We start from the raw sequence: 24400 nt of genomic DNA on the forward strand, positions 1-24400 counted from the left end.
CTGGTGGGGGAGGGGCTCCAGCCTGGAGCCTTCTGGTCGTGGTGGTTCACTTGCTTCTTTCACAAGCCTTGTGACTTCAGTCAGCTGCCTGAGGCAGAGCAGTGATCCCTGTCCTCTGGCAACTCAGCAGATGGGCTCTGCTGACCTGAGGAATGTGGGCTTTCATTTTCTTATCAGACAAATCGGATAATACCAGTGAACTGGATGGACTAATAGGGATTGGGAAAAGCATGAAAGACTGAGTCCTCCCCCACCTGTCACTCCTCACCTGAGTCCCATGGGTATTTCTTCCAATTAGGCTGTATACCTCCCATCCTTAGTACCCCAGGGGGTTAGTTCCTCTATGTGTAATCCTCATAGAACAGAACAGGACCACCATTAGCCCCTGCTCCTAGCCAAGCTAGGTCCTTCCAAGACCCTAGGCCTGAAGACCGACGGGACATCGTAGGATCCCAAGCACACATCCTCCCCTTCTAAGCAAACTATACCCGGAGGAAAATTTGAAGCCTTTTCGTCCACGGGACAAAGGGCCACTCGGAGATATTAAAGGCTCCCCTGGCTAAACCAGCAACCAAGGGTGGACACGCCCAACGCCTCCCCACACTCCTAGTGTCCCCAGGGGCTAGCCGAGGGCTCAGTTCCTTGACGCGCAAGGCGGCATCCTGGCCCCGCCCCCGCCAGCAGCGATTGGCTAGGTAGGGTTCTGGGGGCGGGGTGTTTGCCCTGCCTTTGCAGGGCCCGGGAAGCCCCTGGAGGTGGCGGCTGCCATGGGCGCCGACGCGCGGCCTTCGGGGGTCCGCGCCGGCGGTGGCGGCCGGGGCGCGGCAGGGCCCAAGACGAGCTCCCGCGCGCTGCAGCCACCGTTCCCGCCTCTCTCCTTCCTCTTTTTGTGGTTGGTGGCGGCGCCCAGCGCTCGGGCCGCGGGATACGAGGTGAGCGCGGCCCGGGAGCGGAAGCGTACACAAGCTGGAGCGAAGACCCCCGAGTAGGGTCCGGGGCTGTGGGTGGGTGTGTTCTGTGGGTGCCTAGTGAATGGTTGTTAATATGACAGTGTGCTCTGAAGGCATGCTTTGCGTCACTGAAAGGTCTGGCTGCGTGAGTCTGAGAATAGGGCTCTCGGTTCCTGCTTCCTTCCTTCTGTGAGTGGGCTTGCCGGGAGTTTGCATGCATGCACTTAACTGTGTGATCGGGCAGATGTGTGTTTGTGGCGGCGGGGGGATGGCTTGAGAGCTGGGACCCTGAAGTCGGCCTGCCTGCAGTTCCAGTCAGGCTCCCTGACTTCCTGGCCCCGTGACTTGGGGCAAGTTCCTTAACCACTCTGATCCTCAGTGCTCTCATCTGAAAATGAGATAATACTGCCCCCACCCCCAGCTGCTTGCCACTTGCAAATACCTAATAAACGTTTGCTACTACTGTTACGATTAACCCAGGGTGTGAATGAGAGCTGCCGTAAGGGGTCGTGTCAAGTGGGAGTTGTATCTGTTTGCCCAACTCTGCGGCTTCCTCCCTGCAACAGCCTCGCGGGGTTTCTCTGGGTCACTCGCCTCTAGATCAAGACCTATGTTGTGCCTCCACCCCACCCCCGACCCCAGCCTGCTTCTTAACCCCGGTGTAACTGATAGGATGTGTGTTATTTGGGGTCCCTGTGCAGACATGCCCCGTGGTGCATCCGGACATGCTCAACGTGCACCTGGTGGCCCACACGCATGACGATGTGGGCTGGCTCAAGACTGTGGACCAGTACTTTTATGGCAGTGAGTAGAGCAGGGGGATTTCCCCTTGGGGCAGTGGTCCCATGGTCCCCCATGGTCCCTTTGAGCCTTCAGATCCTTTGTGGGTCCTGGACATTGGGAGGGGGGACGTTGCCCAGCTTGGGCTCCTGTGTCTAAGAATGTCCCCCCTTGGCTCATGTGTCCCTGACCCCTGTGTCCACAGTCCAGAATGACGTCCAGCACGCGGGGGTACAGTACATTCTAGACTCAGTCATCTCTTCCCTGCTGGTGGAGCCCACCCGTCGATTCATCTATGTGGAGATTGCCTTCTTCTCCCGTTGGTGGCACCAGCAGACAAATGCAACACAGGAAGTTGTGCGGGAGCTGGTCCGCCAGGGTGAGCCTGCCTGAAGGAAGTGCAAAGAGGAAGCTCAGCTCGCTTCTGTTTCTGACCCTCCAGCTTTTGAGATTTTGTCATGTCCCCTGCAGTCTGCATGTGCATGTGGCTCTGCCTGCCTGGAATGTCCCTTTATCTGTAGAACTCCTATACATCCCTCAGGGCCCCACCTCCAGGGGAGCCTCAGGGAAGCCTGCCACGCAGGGGGCCCTCTGTTCCATATCTGGCTACACTGGCGTGGGAATGACCCCTCTTCTCCTTCCCGGCCTGGGTTTGCAGGCGGGCCTTCATTTCTCCTGCATTGCCACCCCTGGCCCCAGTCCTGGCCCTGACAGTCCACCCAGATTTTCCCTTCCTGGCACAGGACGCCTGGAGTTTGCCAACGGTGGCTGGGTGATGAACGATGAGGCAGCCACCCACTACGGAGCCATCATAGACCAGATGACACTTGGGTTGCGCTTCCTGGAAAACACGTTTGGCAAAGATGGACGCCCCCGTGTGGCCTGGCACATTGACCCCTTCGGTCACTCTCGGGAGCAGGCCTCGCTGTTTGCACAGGTGATTGCCCAGCTTCGCTCCTAGCTCCTCCCTTGGCCACTCAAGCCCCGCCTTTCCCTGCAAGCTCACTTGGACCAGGCCCTGGCCCCTGGCCCTCTGGCCACTTGAGGCCCTGCCCCTTGGGTGAGCTGTGAATCCCATTAGTAGCCCCTTTCCGCTCTGCCTCTGCCCAGGCTGACCCCACTCCAGCTGGCTCTTCCCGGGTCCCACACCTGCCTCTCATCGGAGCTCTGGCCCCACCCCATTTGCTATGATCCCCAGTCCTCTCTGGAGCCAGGTGGGAGGTGGAGGCCTGCCCTGCTCTTCAACAAGCTCCATAGTCTTCGCCATGATGGCGTCCCCTTTCCATTCTCTGATCCCTTCCATTCTCAGGTGGCTTAAGGGGGAAAGTCTTGGGTCAGGCCCTTTCTGAGCTGGGGAAGGTGGAGGTTTGCTCTAGCGTCGCACCCACCCCTCCCAGCCCTCCCTCAGTGTCACCGGACCCTTCCCTGGCTTCAGAATGAGCTGAAACCCTTTCTGGTTTCAGACCTGCTTTCTCTAACTGTGCTCCGACCCTCCCCTCCCATGGCGAGGGGACTGGTGGTTGGTGGGGAGAGGACTGGACTCCCACTTCTCCTGCCCTCTGATCCCAGGCCTCATCCCTCCCCACCTCCAGATGGGCTTTGACGGTTTCTTCTTCGGGCGTCTGGATTATCAAGATAAGGGCCTACGGAAGAAGAAGCAGGAGATGGAGCAGGTTTGGCGGGCTAGCGCCAGCCTGAAGCCCCCAGTGGCTGACCTCTTTACCAGTAAGGGGGTGGCATGGGGGCAGGGCTGACCCCAGGGGCATGGGACCTGGGTTTGCTCTTATACTCTTGTCCTTTTCCTGAAACTCTTAATAATTTATGAACAAGAACCCAGCATTTGCACTTTGCAGGGGGCCCTGCAAATTCTGAGGCCCCTCCTGGGTGGGGTGTGGCAGGCTTTGAGCCCATGGCAGGTCCAGGGTGCTGAGCCCGGTGTGGTATGCAGGTGTGCTCCCCAATATGTACAACCCACCGGAGAAACTGTGCTGGGACACGCTGTGTGCTGACAAGCCCTTTGTGGAGGACCCACGCAGCCCCGAGTACAATGCCAAGGAGTTGGTCGATTACTTCCTACAGTTGGCCACTGCCCAGGTAAGCCTACTGTGCAGAGCCCGTGAGACTCGTGTTCATGATGCACTGGGCCCTTTCATGGCACAGGCATTCCCTGACACCTCCTCATCGCCCTTGGAGGAAGGTATCATTCCATTCACCGTTGCCAGGCTCCCCTCCCAGATTTGTGTGCATTTCTGGTTAGAAGACTACAGACACCCTTTGCTGCCCCAAATGCTCACCAAGGTCGTGAGACAGCATGGCACAGTGACTCAGTGCCCTCATCTGGGCCCCAGAAGAGTACTCAACAGCGTGAGGCTATTTTCACGTGTGTCCCTGTGCTCCCCCGTGACCCAATTCCCCTCCCCCCTCCACTCCTCTGTGTACACCACACTTGGTTTTTTCTGTTTGTTTGTCTTGTTTTTTAAAAGATTTTATTTATTTGAAACAGAGAGAGGGAGAGATCACAAGTAGGCAGAGAGGCAGGCAGAAAGAGAGGGAAGCAGGTTCCCGGCTGAGCAGAGCACCTGACACGGAGCTCAATCCCAGAACCCTGAGACTATGACCTGAGCTGAAGGCAGAGGCTTAACCCACTGAGCTACCCAGATGCCCCCACACTTGTTTTTTAAAAGTTTATTTACTTATTTGTTAAAGATTTTATTTGGGAGAGAGAGAGAGCAAGAGCATGGGTGCACACAAGCAGGGGTGCAGGGGCAGAGGGAGAGGGAGAAGCAGATTCCCCGCTGAGCAGGGAACCCATTGCAGGGCCCGATCCCAGGATCCTGGGATCATGACCTGAGCTGAAGGCAGACACCTAACTGACTGAGCCACCCAGGCGTCCCAAGACTTATTTATCTTAGAGAGAGAGCTTGAGGGTGCGGGGGGAGGGGCAGAGAGAGAGAGAGAGGGAGAGAGAACCCTCAAGCCGACTCCCAGCTGAGTGTGGAGCCCAATGAGGGGCTTGATCCCAGGACCCTGAGATCATGACCTGAGCCAAAACCAAGAGTCAGATGCTCAACTGGCTGAGCACTGCACACCCACAGACTTGGGCATTTATACCACGAAGGTGTGGTCACAGGGGTGGTCCAGGACACCCCGGCCTGAGGAATTCTCCATCCCCACTACAGGGCCAGTACTACCGCACCAATCACACCATAATGACCATGGGCTCAGACTTCCAGTATGAGAATGCCAACATGTGGTTCAAGAACCTTGACCGGCTCATCCAGCTGGTCAACGCCCAGGTAGGAGTGCCAGCTCGTGGAATGAGTGTGCTTGGACCCTTGCCCTTTGGGTCACATGCATCCCAGGGCGCGCTCTCTTAGTTTCCTTTTACTACTCTAACAAATGACCAACAAATGTAGTGGCTGGAAACAACAGAAATATATCATCTTATGGTTTTATAGGCCAGAAGTCGGACACAGTTCTCAGTGGGTTATAAATCAAGATGTCGGCAGGGCTGGGTTCCTGCCTGAGGTTCTTGGGGAAAATGTCCTTGCCGTGTCCAACTTCTAGAAGCCTTTTGCATTCCTTGACTCATGCCTCCCTGTCCCTGTCTTGCCAGCCAGCCATGCAGCAGCTCTCCGCCTGAGTCTATCATCACATCTCTTTCACTCCCTCTTTCCTCTTCTGTTTTTCTTTAAAAAAAAAAAAAATTATTTATTTGGAGAGAGAGAGAGTGTGCAGGCCAGCATGAGGAGGGGCAGAGGGAGAGAGAGAATCTCAAGCAGACTCCTCACTAATAAGCACGAGCTAGATGCAGGGCTCCATCTCAAGTTGCTGAGATCATGACCTGAGCGGAAATCAAGGATTGGACGCTTAACTGACTGAGCCACCCAGGTGCACCTTCTCTTCCACTTTTAAAGACTCAATTTATCTATTTATTTGACAGAGAGATCACAAGTAGGCAGAGAGGCAGGCAGAGAGAGAGGAAGAAGCAGGCTCCCTGCCGAGCAGAGAGCCCGATGTGGGGCTCGATCCCAGGACCCTGGGACCACGACCCGAGCCGAAGGCAGAGGCTTTCACCGACTGAGCCACCCAGGCGCCCCCACTTTTAAAGACTTGTGATTACATTGGCTCTGCAGATCATCCAGGATAAGCTGTTTTAAGGTCAGCTGGTCAGGAACCTGAACTCCATTTGCAACCTTAATTTCCCTTTGCCCTGTAACCTACCAGGTTCTGGGCACCAGGACTCAGACTTCCTTGGGCCTCTCAAATCTGAAATGTCCTTCCCTTCAGTTCCATCCTCAGGGCTGTCCGCTGGCGGTCTCCACGTCCTCACCCTCCACTTACCCCGGCGCCACTCTTTCACCCAAAACACCCTCAGGGACATCACCGAGGCCTTCCCAAAGACATTTCCCAGTCCTCCCCGTGACCCGGAGGAGCCCTGGACACCTTGAGCACTTTCTTCTGTGAATACCATGGTCCCGAGCTGCCACAGGTTTTCTCCTGCCCCGACCGCTCCTTTGCCTACCGCATTCTGGTGGAAGTACAGTCCTGTACGTCAAGTCTGCAGCTTGCCACTTAGTGGCTCTGTGACCCTGAGAAATCCTCAGCACTCCGCCTTAATTTTCCAATCTAGAAAATGGGTACAATGGTGGCTCCCACCTGATAAGGCTGTTGGGGTTTAATGAGTTCGTTTACACAGATCCGCAGAACAGGGCCAGATCAATAGTCAATATTACGGTGTTTGCTTATGACTGTTATTTGGGGCGAAACACCTTCTGCTTCTCCTTTAACATGCAAGCTGTAATGTTTCCTCCTCCAGGAAGCCTTCACCAAACGCAGGTGGAGCTCTTGCCTTTTCCTCTGTGCACACAGTCCCCGCAGAAACCTACAAGGTCACATCCAGGCTGATAGTAACAAATTGTCCATTCAGTATCTCTCCTCCACTTGGCTGTGGATTCCAGGAGAGTGGGGCTGGGCTCTGCTTCTAGATTGTGCCTGAAATCGTGAGCATATTGAAGAAGCAAGTGGTTGGTTGTAGAGCGACTCCTGTGTGTGTGTGTGTGTAACTGTGTATGTGACTTGTGTGTGCAGGGGTAGACCTGTGGCTGTACATAAAGGCATGTAGTCCTATTCACTTCCCTTCCTTCACTCAAGTGTTTAGTGAGCACCTACAGGGTACCAGGCACTGGCTTCACGACACAAGCAGAACAAACATCTTTTTCTTCAGGGAGGAGTTCACCTTCTTGTTCCTTCATCTCCCGCAGCTGAAGGACTCTGTTCATTCCAACAATGGTGTCGTTGAGCAATAATGTGACAGTTGTGAGAAATGATGACTGCAGCCCTATAACGTCATTAGTTTTTCCATCAAAAAAATTTTTAAAAAGATTTTATTTATTTATTTGACAGACAGATCACAATTAGGCAGAGAGGCAGGCAGAGAGAGGGGGAAGCAGGCTCCCCACTGAGCAGAGAGCCTGATGTGGGCGTTGATCCCAGGACCCTGAGATCATGACCTGAGCTGAAGGCAGAGTCTTAACCCACTGGGCCAGCCAGGCGCCCCTCCACCAAAAATTTTTTTTTAATTTTTAAAAAAGATTTTTCTTTATTTATTCAACAGACAGAGATCACAAGTAGGCAGAGAGGCAGGCAGAGAGAGAGAGAGAGAGAGAGAGAGAGGGAAGCAGGCTCCCCCCTGAGCAGAGAGTCCGATGAGGGGCTCGATCCCAGGACCCTGAGATCATGACCTGAGCTGAAGGCAGAGGCTTAACCCACTGAGCCACCCAGGTGCCCCTTTATTTATTTATTTAGAGAGAGGGATGAGCACGGGAGGGACAGAGGGAGAAGGAGAGAGAATCTCAGGCAGACTCTGTGCTGACTGCAGAGCCTTAGGCGGGGCCCATCTCATGAGCCTGAGATCACGAACTGAGCCCCAATCAGGAGTCCCACACTTCACCAACTGAGCCACCCAGGTACCCCCGCCAAATATTTTAAAAATAAAATTGGAATGATAAAAAGGTTTAGTAAAAATTTCAGGTTTAGGGGCACCTGGGTGACTCAGTCGTTGATCCCAGGCTCCTGCGATTGGCCCCACGTGGGGCTCCCTGTTCGGTGGGGAGCCTGCTTCTCCCTCTCCTACTACCCCTGCTTTTCTTCCCTCTCTCACGCCCTCTCTCTTTCTCTGTCAGATAAATAAATAAAATCTTTTTAAAAAAATCAGGTTTATTCTAGCATCTGTGAAATCCTTTCCATGGTGGTAATACTGAGCTGCTGCCCAAATCCAGTCTCCCACTGGGCCATTGGTGTGCACTCAAAATGTATACCAGAGAATCTGAACCCACTGCATGATGAAGGTGCGCACATGTGTGTGAGGATGTGTGTGCACACCTGTGGGCCCCCTGGGAAGGTGTGGACTCCCGAGGGCTCACACACGGACACCTCCGCCCAGCAGCAGGCCAACGGGAGCCGCGTCAATGTTCTCTACTCCACTCCCGCCTGTTACCTCTGGGAGCTGAACAAGGCCAACCTCACCTGGTATTTGGGGGAAATGGGAGCTTGGGGGGGTTGGCCCGCTCTTTGGGGCGTGACCCTGCCCTCAACGCCTCTGCCACTGCAGGTCTGTAAAGCAGGATGACTTCTTTCCCTACGCCGACGGCCCCTACAAGTTCTGGACTGGCTACTTTTCCAGCCGGCCGGCCCTCAAACGCTACGAGCGCCTCAGCTACAACTTTCTGCAGGTGAGTGGGTCCTGGGCTCAAGGAGCGCCCGGGGGTCCCAACAGGGCCGGGGCCCTAATACAGCCCCTCTGCCCCCAGGTGTGTAACCAGCTGGAGGCACTGGCGGGTCCAGCGGCCAACGTGGGACCCTATGGCTCAGGAGACAGTGCACCCCTCAGTAGGTGTTGAGACGATGAGGGGATGGGGTGTGTCCAAAGCTGGGCACAGACCCTTGGCAACCCCATTGAGCCCTTTCATAAAGCTCCTCGCGACCCCGCCCTCCCACACGTAATCTTTCCCGTCTCCTTGGGGTCTGGACTGAGAGTCCCGTGGAGACCCCACCCGGTTTACCGTCTGCCTGCAGATGAGGCGATGGCGGTGCTCCAGCATCACGACGCGGTCAGCGGCACCTCCCGGCAGCACGTGGCCGATGACTACGCGCGCCAGCTTGCGGCAGGCTGGGGGCCCTGCGAGGTGCGTGGGGTGGGGTTGGGGAAGGAGTGAGACCCAGGAGAGGCTGGTATTGAATGAAAGCGCAGAGACAGGAAGAGGCGTGGTCAAAGCAGCGGGTGGAGTCTAAGCTGCCTTTTGGGGCGGGGCCTGGGAGGAGAGAGGCGGAGACAAGAAATGGGGTGGAGCCTAGAAGCACTCATGGGCGGGGACAGGCAAGGGCTGGGGTCCGGAAGGGGGCAGAGGGAAGACCTGGGTGGGAGTCCAGAGCTGACCCATGGACCCTTATGCTCCCTCCTACAGGTTCTCCTGAGCAATGCGCTGGCGCGGCTCAGCGGCTCCAAGGAGGACTTCACTTACTGCCGCAACCTCAACATCAGTGTCTGTCCGCTCAGCCAGACTTCGAAGAGCGTGAGCCGGGCTCAGGCTGGAGGGGCGGGCAGGGAGGCAGGTGGGTGGGACAGCACTAGAAACTGAGGACTGTGGGGGCGGGGCCAAGAGGGGGCGGGGCCAGGAGGAGGCGGGGCTTGGACTGTGAGGGTCTCTTGAGGTACCTGCTGGTTGTGAAATTGATTGGGAGGATCGGCCTGCTGGGGGGCAGTGTAGCTGGGGTAGGAGAGACCAAAGCACCCCATGAGGTCTTGGAGCACCCAGGGACATGACCGCGTGTGGTGGGTGGGTTTCAAGAAGGCCTGCTGTGACCCATGCCCCATCTGGCCCTCCCGCATCAGTTCCAAGTGATCATTTATAACCCCTTGGGGCGGAAAGTGGATTGGATGGTGCGGCTGCCAGTCAGCGAACACTTTTTCGACGTGAGGGACCCGAATGGCACAGTTGTGCCCAGCGATGTAAGTCCTTTCAACAAGTATTTCTCCTATGAGTACCACCCCGCCATGAGTACCGCCTGCGTTGTACACCTCCTCCTGGGGATTTCACCCTCCCGCCTTACCCCATCCCATGGCAACATATCCCTCCATGGGTATCTCCTCCCATGGACACCGCCCTCTCTCTCGGGTAACTCTTTTTAGTGAATATCTTCCCCTCCATCAATAGCTTGTGCCTCGTACTTTCTTTTGCTGCCCCTTAACATCATAGCCTCTTGGAAACATCCGCTCCCCGCATTCCCCTCACCCCCCTGCCCTGCCTCTCAGGCAATCTCTCCCTTTTTAATGTCTCCTCATGAATTTTTAAAAAATATTTTATTTTGGGGGAGCCTAGGTGGCTCAGTGGGTTAAGCCTCTGCCTTCCACTCAGGTCATGATCTCAGGGTCCTGGGATCGAGCCCCGCATAGGGCTCTCTGCTCAGCAGGGAAACTGCTTCCCCCCCTCTCTCTGCTTGCCTCTGTGCCTACTTATGATCTGTCAAATAAATAAAATCTTTAAAAAATTTTTAATTTTTTAAGATTTTTTTCACTAATTTCCACATCCAGTGTGGGGCTCCAGCTTACAACACTGAGACTGAGGGACCTGCCCTACCAACTTATCCAGCCAGGCACCCCGAATTTTTAAAAAAAAATTTTTAGCTTATTTCCCTTGTCCTGGAAGGCCTCTACCTATGACTCTCTTCCTCCCCTAGAACCTGCCTTTCCCTCATTCCCCTGCTTCAAGGATTTCCTTCCCTACTTCCTCCCTCACTTCCCCTTCTCCCACAGTCTCTGCACCCCAAAGTGTTTTCCCCCCACACTTTATGAATCTTCTCTGCAATCTTGAACTCAGAATTTGACACTCCGTCCTCCCTGGCCAACACCTGTATTTCTTCTCCCCATCTGGGGCTCATTCCCCTCCTGAAGTTTGACATGGCCCTTTAGGTACAGCTCAGTATGTGGACTCACAGCCTCTTGACTCAGTTTCCCTCCTCCCTTACCCAAGGTGGTGATAAATCCTAGCTCAGACAATTCGGAGCTGCTATTCTCGGCCTCAGTGCCTGCCCTGGGCTTCAGCGTCTACTCAGTAACCCAGGTGCCTGGCCAAAGCCTCCACGCCCACAACCGCCACCCCAGATCCCAGAAGTCCTGGTCGCGTGACTTGGCCATCCAGAATGAGGTGAGACTCCCTTCAGATGCCCCTCCCTTCCCCCGTGACAAATTTGAGGTGTCGTGGACTCTGGATCAGTGGGTCTTGGGTTCATGGTCTAGTCACCAGTGCCCCATTACGTGTCCTCTGGTACTGACCACCTCCCTTTGAGCCTCAGTGGCCTTTCCTGGGTCTGTGAGGACCTAGTGTAGTTATGGGTGACACTGGACTGATAAGTAAGGGCTGACGGTGGTAGGGGTTTGCGAATTAAATGAGATGGGTCAGAGACCCGAGGGAGGGAACCATGTGGCCATGTGGCAGGGAGAAGGATCCAGGCGGACAGGGAGCAGCAGAAGCAAGAGGCCTCAGGCAGGAGGGTGGGGAGTGTCCCAGGAACCCCCTGAGGCTAAAGGGGGCAGGTATTGGGTGACAGGTCAGACTCCGCAGGACTTGAGGGACAAGACTTGGGCTTTACTTCGAAGGAGCCACGTCAGAAGCAGGGCTGCATTAAGACTGTAATGGGCCCTAGCATTTTTTTTTTTTTTTGCCTTTTTGGGTCTCTTTTTTGGTCAGAAAAAATAAAAAGGTGACAATTGTATTTCATGAGCAGGCAGCTGTAGAAGACAAGTATAAAATGTTCATTTTTATTGCATTTACATTTTCTTCTGATTCTAAAAAAAAATTAAAATTTACATATTTCTGTTGGCCCCTAAAAGTCCGCTGGGTGGTGGCACTATGATTCCTTAATCAGATGCCCCAGTCAGCCCCGAGTCAGCCCAGGGGCCCAAGCTGACCGGCTGGGATGGTATTTTGGGTATCACTTGCGCCCTCTGGTGGCCGTGGTGGGAGGAACTGACTGGGGGAGGGAGCCTGGAAGGGGTTCCCTGCACTAGTCCCAGAAGGTCATGGAAATGGTGAGAAGTGGTCAGATTGAGGAGGAGGTGGAAGGTAGAGCTGTTAGGGTTTGTTAATAGGGCTGGGGGGAAGGGGCGGGGAGCTTCTGGGCTTCCTCCTGAGCCCCAGGAAGGAGAAGCTGCCCTTGGATGAGATGCTTATTAACCTCTGGCTGTCCCTTTTCTATCCAGCACCTCCGGGCTAGGTTTGACCCTGACACAGGACTCTTGGTGGAATTGGAGAACCTGGACCAGAACCTCCTGCTGCCTGTTCGCCAAGCCTTCTACTGGTGAGGGAGGGACCACCAGGCCAGGGAGGGGGGGGTGCGAGTAAAGCTGGGGTCACTTACCTGACTCTCCTCTGCCCCGGCCCCAGGTACAACGCCAGCGTAGGCAACAGCCTCAGCAGCCAGGCCTCAGGCGCCTACATCTTCAGACCCGACCGCCAGAAACCGTTGATCGTGAGCCACTGGGCTCAAACGCGCGTGGTGAAGGTCTGGGGCCTTGAATGACGAGTGGGTGTGGGGGAGGTGTGGAGCCTGGGGGTGGTCGTGGGGGGGTGGGGGTGGCGGGGTGGGTTTGTATCTCTATCAGATAAGAGGGTTAGGACCTGCGGGGAATATTGAGAATCTTCCCACAGGGCTGGTATTTTTGGCTGGTTGAGTAACAGTCATTCCTTTGGAGCAAGTACAAAGGCTTTCACATCTACTGTGGGAGTCAGAGTTATACTAGATTTTGAAACTGGGAGTGGGGTGTTTCCATGGGTCCAGGAATGGGGAGAAGCAGGTGTAGCATCTTGAAGGTTCACCAAGGGTCTGTGGTAGGAGGGATTATATTTGAGGGGGCTATGCGAGCGTTCACACTTGGATAGGGGCTGGGCGATTCTCACTTAGGATGGATATCTCAGGGTGCAGCTGGCTGGGAATGGGGGGCCCCTTGGGTTTCTTGGGGCTTCTTGTTGACGTTTCCTTTTAGGGTAGCGGTGGGGCAGGTGGTGGCAGGATTCACATTGGACATGATTCCCCTTGAGGGGAACTTTTGCCTACGAGGGTTGCTGCATTAGGGTATAGTTTTGCCTCCAGTAACAGTTGCCAAAATGTGGTGCCTAAAACAAGATAGACGTTTCTTTCCATCTAACAGAAAGTCTGGATGGGCCATCCAGGGCCGGGGGAGTGACTTCGGAGTCATCCAGGCCTCTTCTGTCTCATTGTCTGCCCTCGTCAACATTCGGCTTCGACCTCGTGGCCCAAGATGGCTGCTCAAGGTCCAGCTGTCGTATTGGCATTGGAGCCAGTGGGAGAGGGAAAGAGGCAAGGGACGTGGCGCACATCTCTTTGGTCCTTTTCCATTGAGCAAACCGTGGTCACCCAGCTATTGCTAGCCTCAGGGAAGACTGGAAAATACGGTCTTTATTCCAGGTAGCCACTTGCCAAGCTAGAACCTGTTCTAAGGAGGGAAGACGGGGTAACGGTGGGCAGTGAGCGGACATGCCACACGCAAGTTAGGTGGTAACATCTGACATAGGAAATGGGAGCATCGCACCGAGGGGGTGGGGCAGGTTCCCATTTTATGAGAGGGGTTGACCTGGCTGTTAGCCCTTGTGAGTTGAGAGCTGGGGTGGGTATCCGCACGGCTTGCCTGTGTGCGGGTGCAGGCTCAGACTTGCTCCCATGTGCCCGCAGACACCCTTGGTGCAGGAGGTGCACCAGAACTTCTCAGCCTGGTGTTCCCAGGTGGTTCGCCTGTACCCAGGCCAGCGGCACCTGGAGCTGGAGTGGACAGTGGGACCGATACCTGTGGGGTGAGTGGCACCCACGGGGACTTTGGGGGTGCGGGCAAGGGCAGAGTGGGATAGGGGAAGCTCACAGTCTTGCCATCCCCTCGGGTCCAGTGACGGCTGGGGGAAGGAGGTCATCAGTCGCTTTGACACTGTGCTGGACACGAAAGGACTCTTCTACACAGACAGCAACGGCCGGGAGATCCTGGAGAGGAGGTGGGGTGACTGGGGGGAACAGGGTGGTCTGTGATGTGTGGGGGCCCAGGCTTGTGGGGGCATCTGCTGATCCTCTGAATGTGGGAAGGAGGTGATGAAGGGGGAGTGAGGCATGGGTAGACCAGGGAAGGGGGGCTGGACCCCAGCGTTGACCAAACCCTCCCCCTACCCAGGCGGGATTATCGACCCACCTGGAAGCTGAACCAGACTGAGCCAGTGGCAGGAAATTACTATCCAGTCAACAGCCGCATTTACATCAGGGTAACCCCCCATCCTGCTCCCCATGTCTTAGCCCCCCTCCACATAGTGGGGGGTCACTCTCATTCTTGGCATCTCTCAGCTGTGGCATCTCCATCCCCTGTGGTGCCTGCCTGGGGGCCATGGGCGGCTGGCTGTGGGCCCCTCACTCTCCCCTGGCCCTCCTTCCGCCAGGATGGCAAGACGCAGCTGACCGTGCTGACTGACCGCTCCCAGGGGGGCAGCAGCCTGAAGGACGGCTCTGTAGAGCTCATGGTGAGTGGCCAGAGCCCTGTCCCAGCCAGTTCCCACCCCGGCCCCCCACCTTGAAAGCTGGTTGCTGGTTTCTCTCTGTTCTCTGCTAGGTGCTCCCCTCCGTGTGTCGCCCCACTAAGCTGACACCTCCATTCCTAAGTGAAAAGTTCACTCCAAGCTTTTGTCCGGTCCCCATCTAGTTCCCCATCTCTTCCAGGCCCTCCCTTGCCCTACCCCGTTAGACCCTTACCTGCCTCTGTGCTAGTCCCCCGCTAGGCTGGGTCACCACTGGTGGCCCCCACTAGACCTTTCTCCGCTCCATCCTTCTCACTCTTAAGTTTCTTTTGAAATTAACATAAGCCCTTACCCAAATTTCTGGCCCAGAAATCGGCCAGAGGGACTCCTCATCCTCTCCTGACCACCCTCCCCCCCCCAGGTGCACCGAAGGCTTCTGAAAGACGACGGACGTGGCGTAGGGGAGCCGCTGCTGGAGGGCGGGCTGGGGCTGTGGGTGCGAGGGCGCCATCTCGTGCTGCTCGACAAGGTGTCGGCCGCTGCCACCAGGCACCGGTTGCAGGCAGAGAAGGAGCTGCTGGCCCCGCAGGTGGTGCTGGCCCCCGGTGGCGGCGCCCCTTACCACCCGGGAGTCGCCCCACTCAAGCAGGTGAGGGGGCTGGGGCCGCCAGATAGGACCCCAAGGAACCTGGCCTTAGAGGGTACCCACTCCGCCCGCCCCTATCTCGTTCTGGGAAGCCATAAACTGCCCCCACCCCCTTACCTCAGCCCCGTCGCCCTACAGTCCCGCGATTGCTGAGTCCCATCACACCAAGTCTGGGTCTTGGCACAGCCTTGGCTCTCTAACCTCCTGCGGGCTCACTGGCCCCACCCTCTCCACCTTTTCCTTCAGGCACGGTCCCGCCCCCAGCCCCGCCCCAGCCCGCCTTGCCCCACCCCCTGAGCTTCATCCCCGTCCTGTCTCTGGGGGTCTCAGGCCAGATCCCTTCGGCCCCCTTCCGGGCTCGGCCCACCCCTAGCCTGGCACCGCCCTTCCCTGGGTCTGTCCTAACCCCTCTTTGGCTTAACCCCCACGAAATCACGCCCCTTGAGTCATAGCCCCGCCTCCTAACCGCGCCTCCGCCCCACCCCCTTTGTGCAGTTCTCAGGGCTCCGCCGGGAGCTGCCTCCCTCCGTACATCTGCTCACGCTGGCCCGCTGGGACAGGACATTGCTGCTGCTGCGCTTGGAACACCAGTTCGCTGTAGGGGAGGGCTCTGGCAACTGGAGCTCCCCGGTGACCGTGAATTTGAAGGTGAGTAAGGCAGAAGTGGGAAGGAGACAAGACAGAGGCGGAGAGAGCAGGGAGAGGGGCAACCCTGCTCTGTCCCCACTGAGCCGGGCCCATCCACTGCCTACAGGACCTGTTCTCCGCCTTCACCATCACGGACCTACAGGAGACCACGCTGGCGGCCAACCAGCTCCGGGCTGGCGCCTCCAGGCTCAAGTGGACACCAGCCACAGGTGGGGGCCTGCCCTGGGAGCTGGGGGCTGTGTGGGAGGTGTGGGAATGTTGTGGGTGTGGGAATGTCCCAGCTAGCAGTGGCTCTGGAGGGTCTGGATGGGATTCCATGGGTGTCTAGTTCTGGGGTGAGGGCTATGCCCATTCACCCCTGGGGCTGGCATGATGGTCTTCAGGTAGGGCTTGAGGGTGAGAGGGAGATGGCCTGACATCGGGGATGGCATTCAGGGCCTGGGAGACGGTTTAAAATGGGTCTGGGACTAAGGCCCTGGGTACAGATTTGAGGGTGTATGGCTCTGTGGAGGCCGCGGGGAAGGAGCAGGAGGAGGGGTGAGGCAGAGGAGGTCTGCAGCCCTCACTTCTCTCTCGCACCTCCCCAGGCCCCGCGCCCCAGCCCCCTCCCCCTCGGCTGGACCCCGCTGCCATCACGCTGCAGCCCATGGAGATCCGCACCTTCCTGGCCTTGGTGCAGTGGGAAGAGCTCGGCTAGACGTGCTGGGGGCAGGCAAACTCGCCCGCTCGTCCTCCTGCTGCTGCCGCCACTAACAAAAGCCATTAAAATGCCACTACCAAGACTTGGGTCAGGGTGTGACTGAGTGGGGTTTTGCTTGTTTCTGGAGGGGGGGGGTGTGAGGGGGAATGCACTGATGGCCTAGGAAGGTCAGCAGGCACTCTCTGACTCTTGATCTGAGGCCTTGCAGGGGAGACACCCCAGACTGCACCATCCATACCTGCTTCATCTGCCATGTCTTCGACTCCTCCTCCACTCAGGCTGCGGCACAGCTGTCTCTAGAAGCTACCAAGGGTGGGCCTGCATGGGATACGTCGAGTATACGTATGCATACTCAGGGTATGAGTACGTTTCACAGTCTGCATGAGCACGTAGACATTCTCTACATCTGAGAAGCAGATGAACCCCGGAGCCTTCCAGTCCTGGCCTTGGGGAATCCAGACCCTGAGGGCAAGGAATCCAGGAGGTCCTGGTAAAGGACTGGAACAGGAGTCAGGTTCCAAAGTGAGGCCTTGGACAGGTGGGCTAGAGCTTCTGGGCTCCCAGGAGACAGGAAGAGAGTCTGGCACGTCCTGGTGTGCTCTGGGGTCTGTTATGGAGAAAGGACACTTTGAGATGAAACTGGTGATTTAGACTCGAAAGTGAGTGAATTCCCCTTGGTCAGGACAGACTTATGCAAGTCCCTTGAAGGTGTGAGGAGGCCAGGAGGGCATCCCAGGCTGACCTGGGATGCGTGCTTCCCTGGTGGTCAGATGCCCCTCCAGAAAAAATCTGTAAGTCCCTCTTGGGGTGACAGGATGAACCTGGGCAGCTAGGAACCGCTGGGGAGGCCACTACAGGCCTAGGTAAGGTTCCAGATGGGGCCTGGGTGCTGGAGGTGCATCTTGAAATTTTCTCTAAGTCTCCCCTTAAAGAGATGGACCAGGGAGACCCAGGGAGGGAGCCCCGGTCTAGCTGCCATTCTACATGGGGTCCAGTTACTGGAAGCACCTCTCAGAAACTTCATCTAAAGTTTCCCTCTGGGGTGCCGGGGTGGCTCAGGTTAAGCGTCTGCCTTTAGCTTAGGTCATGATCCCAGCATCCTGGGATTGGGCCCTATGTCAGGCTTCCTGCTCAGTGGGGAGTCTGCTTCTCCCTCTGTCCTGTCCCCCGCTTGTGCTCACTCTTGTTCTCTCTCAAATAAATACTCCCCCCCCTTTTTTTTTTAAAAAGTTTCCCTCCAGAAAGGAAAGGCAGCAAAGCCAGGCAGGGTGGTCTGGACCCCTCTGTAGGGTCCCATCTTAGGATGTGCCCACCAAATTTGCTTGTGAGTATCCTCTGGTGGTAAGGAGGACATTGGCCAGGCAGCGCACCCCAGGGTTTACACCTTTCGCCTGGTAGTCCATGCGATCTCCTGAAAACGTGCAAACCCTCCTCCAAAGGTGGGCACCATCCTGGCTGGCCAAGGAGACTCACGGAGGTTGCCCCGGGCCCCCTGGTAGTCCCCATGGTGCCTGATTGTTGGATTGGCCCCTGCAAACCTCTGTATCTGGTGATGGAGACAAGGACGGGCCAGCCAGAGAGACTTGTGGGGAGGAGGGTGCCCAGGGCCAGGCTGAGCTTCTGCATGGGCCCTCATATTGGACCCACCTGGCGGTGCCTCCTGAAAACACGGCCACATCCCCATCCAAAAGGAAGTCACCGAATGGCTTGTGCTGGGCAAGTAAACCCATGAAGGCTGCTGTGGGCTCAGGTGCTGTTACTCCTGGGTCCTAGTCATTGGGAGCGCCTCCCAAGAAGTTTCTATGTCCTTTTGTGCAGCTCAGGACCACCCAGAGGGTGAATGCACTCCCCCTCCACCCCCTGATTGGGGCAAGCAGCCCTAGCCATCCAGGGAGGCCCAGGGAGCGAGTTCCAGGCCCAGCCACGGTGACATGTAGTCTCCTAGTCATCACATATGCCACAGGACATTGTTTCCAAGTCTTCCTCTAAAGGAAGGCAGCAGCCTGCTGGGCGATGGGCCACCGGGGAGGGTGTCCTGGGCCCAGCAGCCTTCCTGTGCTGGGCTGCGTGGCTACATATGCTTCTCAAAAATATTTTTAAGGCCTCTTGGGAGCGGGAAGACCGAGCTGACATGGCCAGGGAGGCGTGGCGGGCCAGCTTCAGAGAGGGTTTAGTCACTGGGAGCATCTCCTGAAAACGTCTCAATGGTACTCTGGAGGCTGAGAGCAGCCTGGGCGCCCCCGGGAGTTCCGCGGATGGTGCCCTGGGCCCATCAGGCTCCTTCTCGGCTGCTGTGGGCCGAGATACATCCTTTGGGTGAGACCTACCCACGCAAGCTGCGTCCTGGTGGGTCGTTTCATCCCGGTCGCGCTGATTGAATTGCGCCACCTGGTGGCTATTTTTATGTCGTCCCCGGAGCTCAGCTGTGCTTGAAAAGCAAGGCTGAGTTCCCGGAGACTGGTGGCAGTGTCGCCCTGGCCGCGACAGGCTCCCCTGAGACTGGCACTGCAATATAGAGGAGAGCGACATCCAGGAACTGCGCGGATGGGCTGGCCAGCGCCCCGCGGTCCCCTCCGCTCCCAGGGACTCCCTTGAGACGTTGCAGGTAATGAGGTGGTGTCCTGGGCTTGGTCGTGTTTCCACCTTGTGCCTGGTTTCTAGATTCTCCCTCCTGAGGTCGGGATCATGGCCAGGAAGTCCTGGGTCAGGGGGCGTTCCCCTCACGCGGCTGCAGTCCTGTGTGGGGCCGGGTCCCTGGATGCGCGCCCTGAAATTTCCCCTTCTGAGGAGAGGGCAGGGAGGCCTGGCAGGCAGCTGTCCTCAGTGGGGTTCCAGTCACTACCGAGCCCTTCTGAAAATGTTTCCCGAGGAGAGGAAGGCCCCCAGTCAACTCCCTGCGCGAGGGGAAGCGCAGTCCGTGGGGATTCATTGGCTGCACCTCCCGAAAATTTTTCTAAGTCTCTCTCCATGCTAACAAGCCAGCCAGACAGGGAGGCCGAGGGAGCGTGCCCGGGTCCAGTCCACAGCCCAGATGGGGCCCAGGGGTTGGGAGAAGTGTTTTCAGGGTGCTTGGGTCCTCCCTCCTGCACTGGGGAGAGGAGAGGCCTTCTAAACCAAGGGAGGAGAATCGGCTTGTCTAGAGTCCGTGGTGGCTGGGGAAGACACCCAGGTCTGGCCACAGGGATTCAAGAGGTCACTGCTGACTCACGCACTTCCTGAAGGAGCTTCTGATTCCCCTTCCTGGAGGGGAGACGGTGTCTTGGGCCCATTAGGGACACCCTGTGAGGGCACCCTAGACATGAGGGCAGATCTCTGAAATGTGTTCACTCACCACCGGTGGAAACTTCGGCCTTCGATGCCAGGCCCAGGTTAGCTCGCAAAGACATTTCCAATTCCTGGACAGCCTGGCCAGCTTGCGGCGGGCACCCTGGCTAGGCCTCTGTCCACCATGGGTCATGGTCCCAGAGGGTGCCTTTCAAAAGTCTTCTTAGTCCCTCTTTGGATGCTGGGACTGGCTTGGGCTGGATGGGGAGGATTTGGAGGGGGACCCCAAGCTTTGCGCAGTGGCAGTATCGTAGCCAATGAGGTTTATCCGAGGCGCGATTATTGCTAATTGGAGGGGGACCCCAACCAGCCATGGTCCCATGTGAGGCCAACTTGAGTATGTTCCAAATTTTCTAAGTCTCCAGCTTGAACATGCTAAGGACACCATGGGAAAGCTGACTGGGCCCAGCCATTATCCTGCATGAGGCCTTGTGGACCGATGAGCTTTCTGGAAATGTTTCTGAATCTCACTGGTGTCCTGGGCATGGGCCATGCCTGGCCGAGGAAGCCTGGGAAAATGTTTTGGGCAGAGCTGTGGTCTCATGTGGCTTCCACATGTTCCTTCAGGCTCCTCCAGACGGGTTAGGACAGACACACACAATAATTTTGCAGATCAGGTTTGCTCTGCTCCCTTGGGTTCAAGGGAAGAACTGGGAACCAAGGTGTCATTGCTTCAAGATCAAGGCCACTTACATGCTGTGAAGATTAGGCAGCTTTAAGTAAAAAGAAAAAAAAAAAACTTTCCTCTCATTTGAAGATGGCTATTTCTTGCTCGGGTATCGCTTGCTGTAAAGCTCTGACTGTCAACTATTCTCCAGTGCTTCTGTTGGGGCGGGGGCTGGGCAAGGGCTTCGAGCTTCACAGCCACCATTCCGCTGATGTCACTCTATTTTGCAACTCTTAGTCCTCTGTCCCATTCGCAGAGAGGACAATGGCAGAATTGAGTAGTTGTGATGGAGCTCACAGAGACTGCACAGGTGAGCAAATCTAGTATCTGACTCTTTTGCAGAAAGTGTATCTACTTCTGAATGAGGAGCCCTGGCCCAGAGGAGAGGCTTCAAAGTTAGAACTGCATTTAGAGCACAGTCTCTGAGCCAAACGCTGTGGGTTTGAATTCAATCTTTTATCATTTACTACCTTTTGTGACTAAAATTTACTGCAATCACTTGCTTTTTTAAGAGGAAATAGAGGGGTGCCTGGATGGCTCAGTGGGTTAAAGCCTCTGACTTCGGCTCAGGTCGTGATCCCAGGGTCCTGGGATCGAGCCCCGCATCGGGCTCTCTGCTAGGCAGGGAGATTGCTTCTACCTCTCTGCCTGTCAAACAAATAAAATCTTTCTTTCTTTTTTTTTTTTTTTAAAGAGGAAATAGAGCTATTTTGTAGAATTTGCTCAAGTTTTACTGTATTAACCTATGGGGACTGAGCAATTTCCATGGGATGGTGGCCAGGGTGTCTGCCAGCACACTGGGCCAGGCGGGAGCTGCACAGATGGCGCTGGGTAGGTGTCGGTGTTGCTAGTTGCTGGCCTGTTGTAACAAGGTTGTGTTGTTCTGATGTTGAACATGAACTATCTTCCAGACAACCTAAACCCCACAGGTTCATTCTCTGACTGATGAAACAAGACCCACATGAGGCCACTATCTTGTCTGTAACTGGATTATACAACGAAATTGTCCAAGCCACAGAAATTACCAAATATCTCACTGTGCTGGCATAAATGATTGGCAATTAATTCTTTATCATTGCTTTTAGCCCCATTTCTAGATCTAATGATTAAGATTACCTGATCATAGGGGTGCCTAAGTGGCGCAGTGAAGCATCTGCCTTTGGCTCAGGTCATGGTCCCGGGGTCCTGGGATCAAGCCCTGCATTGGGCTCCCAGCTCAGCGGGAAGCCTGCTTCTCCCTCCCCCACTCCCCCTGCTTGTGTTCCCTTTCTCGCTGTATCTCTTTCTGTCAAATAAAATAAACAAAATCTTAAAAAAATTACCTGATCATAAAATTACATTTACTTCCTAATATCATTAATCAATGTCCCAATTTCTTGGACTCCCTCCCCCTGCCAACCAACCAGTGTAAGCCCAAATCACAGAGTAAGTCTTCTCTTCCTATTAGCGTCCACTGAGATGCATCACGGTTCCTCACGGCGTATGGTCTCCACCACTGCAATGGGTCAATAACTCAACTGTGTTCTACTGTAACTGTGTTCCTGGTAATCTCTGGTTGCACAGCACTGATGAAAGCAAGATGTAAGTTTCTACTAAAATAATAAGTCATTTTCATGGAAAAGATGTTAAGTATATGGAAATAAGAGAATTTAACCTTAAAAATTGCTTTGGATCCTCAAATAAATCAAACAATTCTGACCACAAGAAAGGAATTAAAAATCAAGTAGGAAAAAAATTGAAAAAAAAAAACCCAACCCTTGAAGTAAATGAATATGAAAATAGAATATCAAAATTTATGGAACACACACACAAATTTTAGGGTCAAAATTGTAGTTTTAAATACATTAGAAAGGAAGAAAGGTCTAAAATCAACAATCTAAGTTTCAACTTCAGTAAACTAGAAAAAGCACACCAAAAGTAAGATTTAAAAAAGGAAATATTAGGCAGGAAAAAAAAATAGAAGCAGAAATCAATGAAATACAACACCAGAATACCGATAGGAAAAAAATCAATAAAGCAAAAAATTGGTTCTCTGACAAGATCATGAAAATTGATAAAATCAAAACAGGACCAACCAAAAAAAAAAAAAAAAGACACGAATCACAAAAATAGAAAAACAAGGAAACAAGTATACCTGCTCCAACACCTCCCAATAAAACCCACAAAACCCACAAGCCCTACAAACATACCTGAGATTTTTAAACCTATAAAGGAATCATATGAATTATTTTATGCCAAAAGATTATTTACTTTTTATAAAGATCTTATTTATTGCTTTGAGAGACAGAGTGAGAGAGAGCATGAGAGAGGAGAAGGTCAGAGGGAGAAGCAGATTCCCCATGGAGCTGGGAGCCCGATGCGGGGCTCGATCCCAGGACTCCGGGATCATGACCTGAGCTGAAGGCAGTCGTCCAATGAACTGAGCCACCCAAGTGCCCTAGATTAGATCATTTATTTGAAATGAACAATTCCTAGCCATATTCATACCAACTAAATAAACTCAGGAAGAAAGAGAAATAGAAAATCTGAACAGGTCTCTATCAAGTTAAGAAGTTGAATCAGTTGGTTAAAAATCTTCACACAAAGAAGAGCCATGGGCCAGACAGCCTCACTGTTGGAATTCTAACATACTTTAATGAAGAAATACCAGGACCACACTAATAAAAGAGGAGCAACTACACGGAAAATAATTCCATCAAATCCAGACAAAGGTATTAGAAGAACAAAAAATGGCAGGGATCCTTTTACCCAGTGTACTTGTGTCAAATCATTCTCATGTATATTTTATATATTTATTTATGTATTTATTTGACAGACAGAGATCACAAGTAGGCAGAGAGGCAGGCAGAGAGAGAGGGGGAAGCAGGCTCCCTGGTGAGCGGAGAGCCCCATGTGGGCCTCGATCCCAGGACCCCAAGATCATGACCCGAGCCCAAGGCAGAGACTCAACCACTGAGCCACCCAGGTGCCCTCTCGTGTATATTTTAAAGTATATTTTAAATTTATTTGTCAGGGGCCCCTGGTGGCTCATGGGTTAAATAAAGCCTCTGCCTTTGGCTCAGGTCATGATCCCAGGGTCCTGGGATCGAGCCCTGCATTGGGCTCTCTGCTCAGCGGGGAGCCTGCTTCCCCCCTCTCCCTGCCTGCCTCTCTGCCTATTTGTGATCTCTGTCTGTCAAATAAATAAATAAAATCTTTTTTTAAAAAAAGGCATACTTAGGTTGATCTCTAAAAAAAAAATGTATTTGTTACTTATACTTCAGTGAAGCTGGAGGAGAAAGAATGCCAAAGCAGAAGTGGGTTTGGGTCGACTGAAAAAAAGGAGAGGGGAAAAAAACCCCAACAATCAGATGAATGACCTTCACGAACATAAAACCTCTTAACAAAATATTGGCAAATGAAACATGGCAAGACATATAAAGGTTTACACACTATGACGAAGTGGAGTTCGTCCAAGAAGGTAAGAGTGGACTTAATTGTTGTCAAGCGCTATTTAAAAGGAAACTTCAGTCTGATGAAACATGAAAAGCCTACAGCTAACACTCTACCCGTGTAGAGGTGTGGGCTGAATGCACTTCCCCTCACAACGGAGACAAAACAAGTGTCCTCTTCCACAGCTTCCATTCAAAACTGTCCCGGAACCCCAAGTGATGCAAGGCAAGGAAGAACACTTACAGGAACAAAGATAAGAAAGAAAGAAGCAAAACTCTTATTTGCAGATGACACAATCTTGTTTGTAAACGTGACTGTTGACTCTAAGGGGAAAAGACTTAAAATAGCAAGGTCAAGGGATCGAAGATCTAAGAACCCACTTTGCTCTAAACTAGTAATGAAAAATCCCAAACTGAAATTAAGAAAATCCCATTCAGCACCAAAGACAAGACACTATTCTGGAGTGGCAGCATGAGGAGCCAACTCTGTGGACCCCTTCCCCAGTGAAACAAATATAAAGAATCACTTTTAAAATGCAATTATTGGGGCACCTAGGTAGCTCAGTGGGTTGAACCTCTGCCTTTGGCTCGGGTCATGATCTCAGGGTCCTGGAATCGAGCTCCGCATCGGGCTCTTTGCTCATCAGGGAGCCTGCTTCCCCCATCCCCTGCCTCTCTGCCTACT

At 54.2% G+C, this 24400-nt stretch overlaps 1 protein-coding gene, 1 long non-coding RNA gene and 1 pseudogene across 2 annotated transcripts; 2 read left to right on the forward strand and 1 right to left on the reverse strand.

Annotated features, from left to right (window-relative positions):
- The first annotated feature begins 709 nt into the window (after positions 1–709).
- Positions 710–16375, forward strand: MAN2B1 (mannosidase alpha class 2B member 1). Its single transcript, XM_045083511.1, has 24 exons — positions 710–932; positions 1652–1754; positions 1936–2109; positions 2474–2667; positions 3323–3455; positions 3679–3824; positions 4910–5026; positions 8179–8261; positions 8344–8464; positions 8543–8621; positions 8808–8917; positions 9197–9304; positions 9625–9741; positions 10763–10936; positions 11992–12089; positions 12176–12293; positions 13482–13600; positions 13691–13792; positions 13966–14053; positions 14225–14305; positions 14721–14948; positions 15441–15593; positions 15700–15802; positions 16181–16375. The coding sequence occupies exons 1-24, from the start codon at positions 768–770 to the stop codon at positions 16288–16290; spliced, it is 3024 nt and encodes a 1007-aa protein (XP_044939446.1). The 5' UTR covers positions 710–767; the 3' UTR covers positions 16291–16375.
- A 1144-nt stretch (positions 16376–17519) lies between these two features.
- On the reverse strand, positions 17520–20853 carry LOC123393034. The gene is made up of 2 exons (XR_006607739.1): positions 19925–20853; positions 17520–19847 (listed from the first exon to the last, which is right to left on the reverse strand). It is a non-coding gene; the product is annotated as an uncharacterized LOC123393034 (long non-coding RNA).
- On the forward strand, positions 19846–20009 carry LOC123394468 (annotated as a pseudogene).
- Positions 20854–24400: the final 3547 nt, after the last annotated feature.

The sequence above is a fragment of the Mustela putorius genome, unplaced genomic scaffold, assembly GCF_011764305.1.
Source record: "Mustela putorius furo isolate JIRA1106 unplaced genomic scaffold, ASM1176430v1.1 tig00000095_pilon_pilon_pilon, whole genome shotgun sequence".
NCBI lineage: Eukaryota > Metazoa > Chordata > Mammalia > Carnivora > Mustelidae > Mustela > Mustela putorius.

Excerpts from the sequence above, each read along its gene's own strand:
- MAN2B1 (XM_045083511.1), top strand. The coding sequence starts at position 768 with ATGGGCGCCGACGCGCGGCCTTCGGGGGTCCGCGCCGGCGGTGGCGGC. Across the intron at positions 5,027-8,178 it reads TCCAGCTGGTCAACGCCCAG|CAGGCCAACGGGAGCCGCGT; the intron begins GTAGGAGTGCCA and ends TCCGCCCAGCAG. Across the intron at positions 8,465-8,542 it reads TCAGCTACAACTTTCTGCAG|GTGTGTAACCAGCTGGAGGC; the intron begins GTGAGTGGGTCC and ends CTCTGCCCCCAG.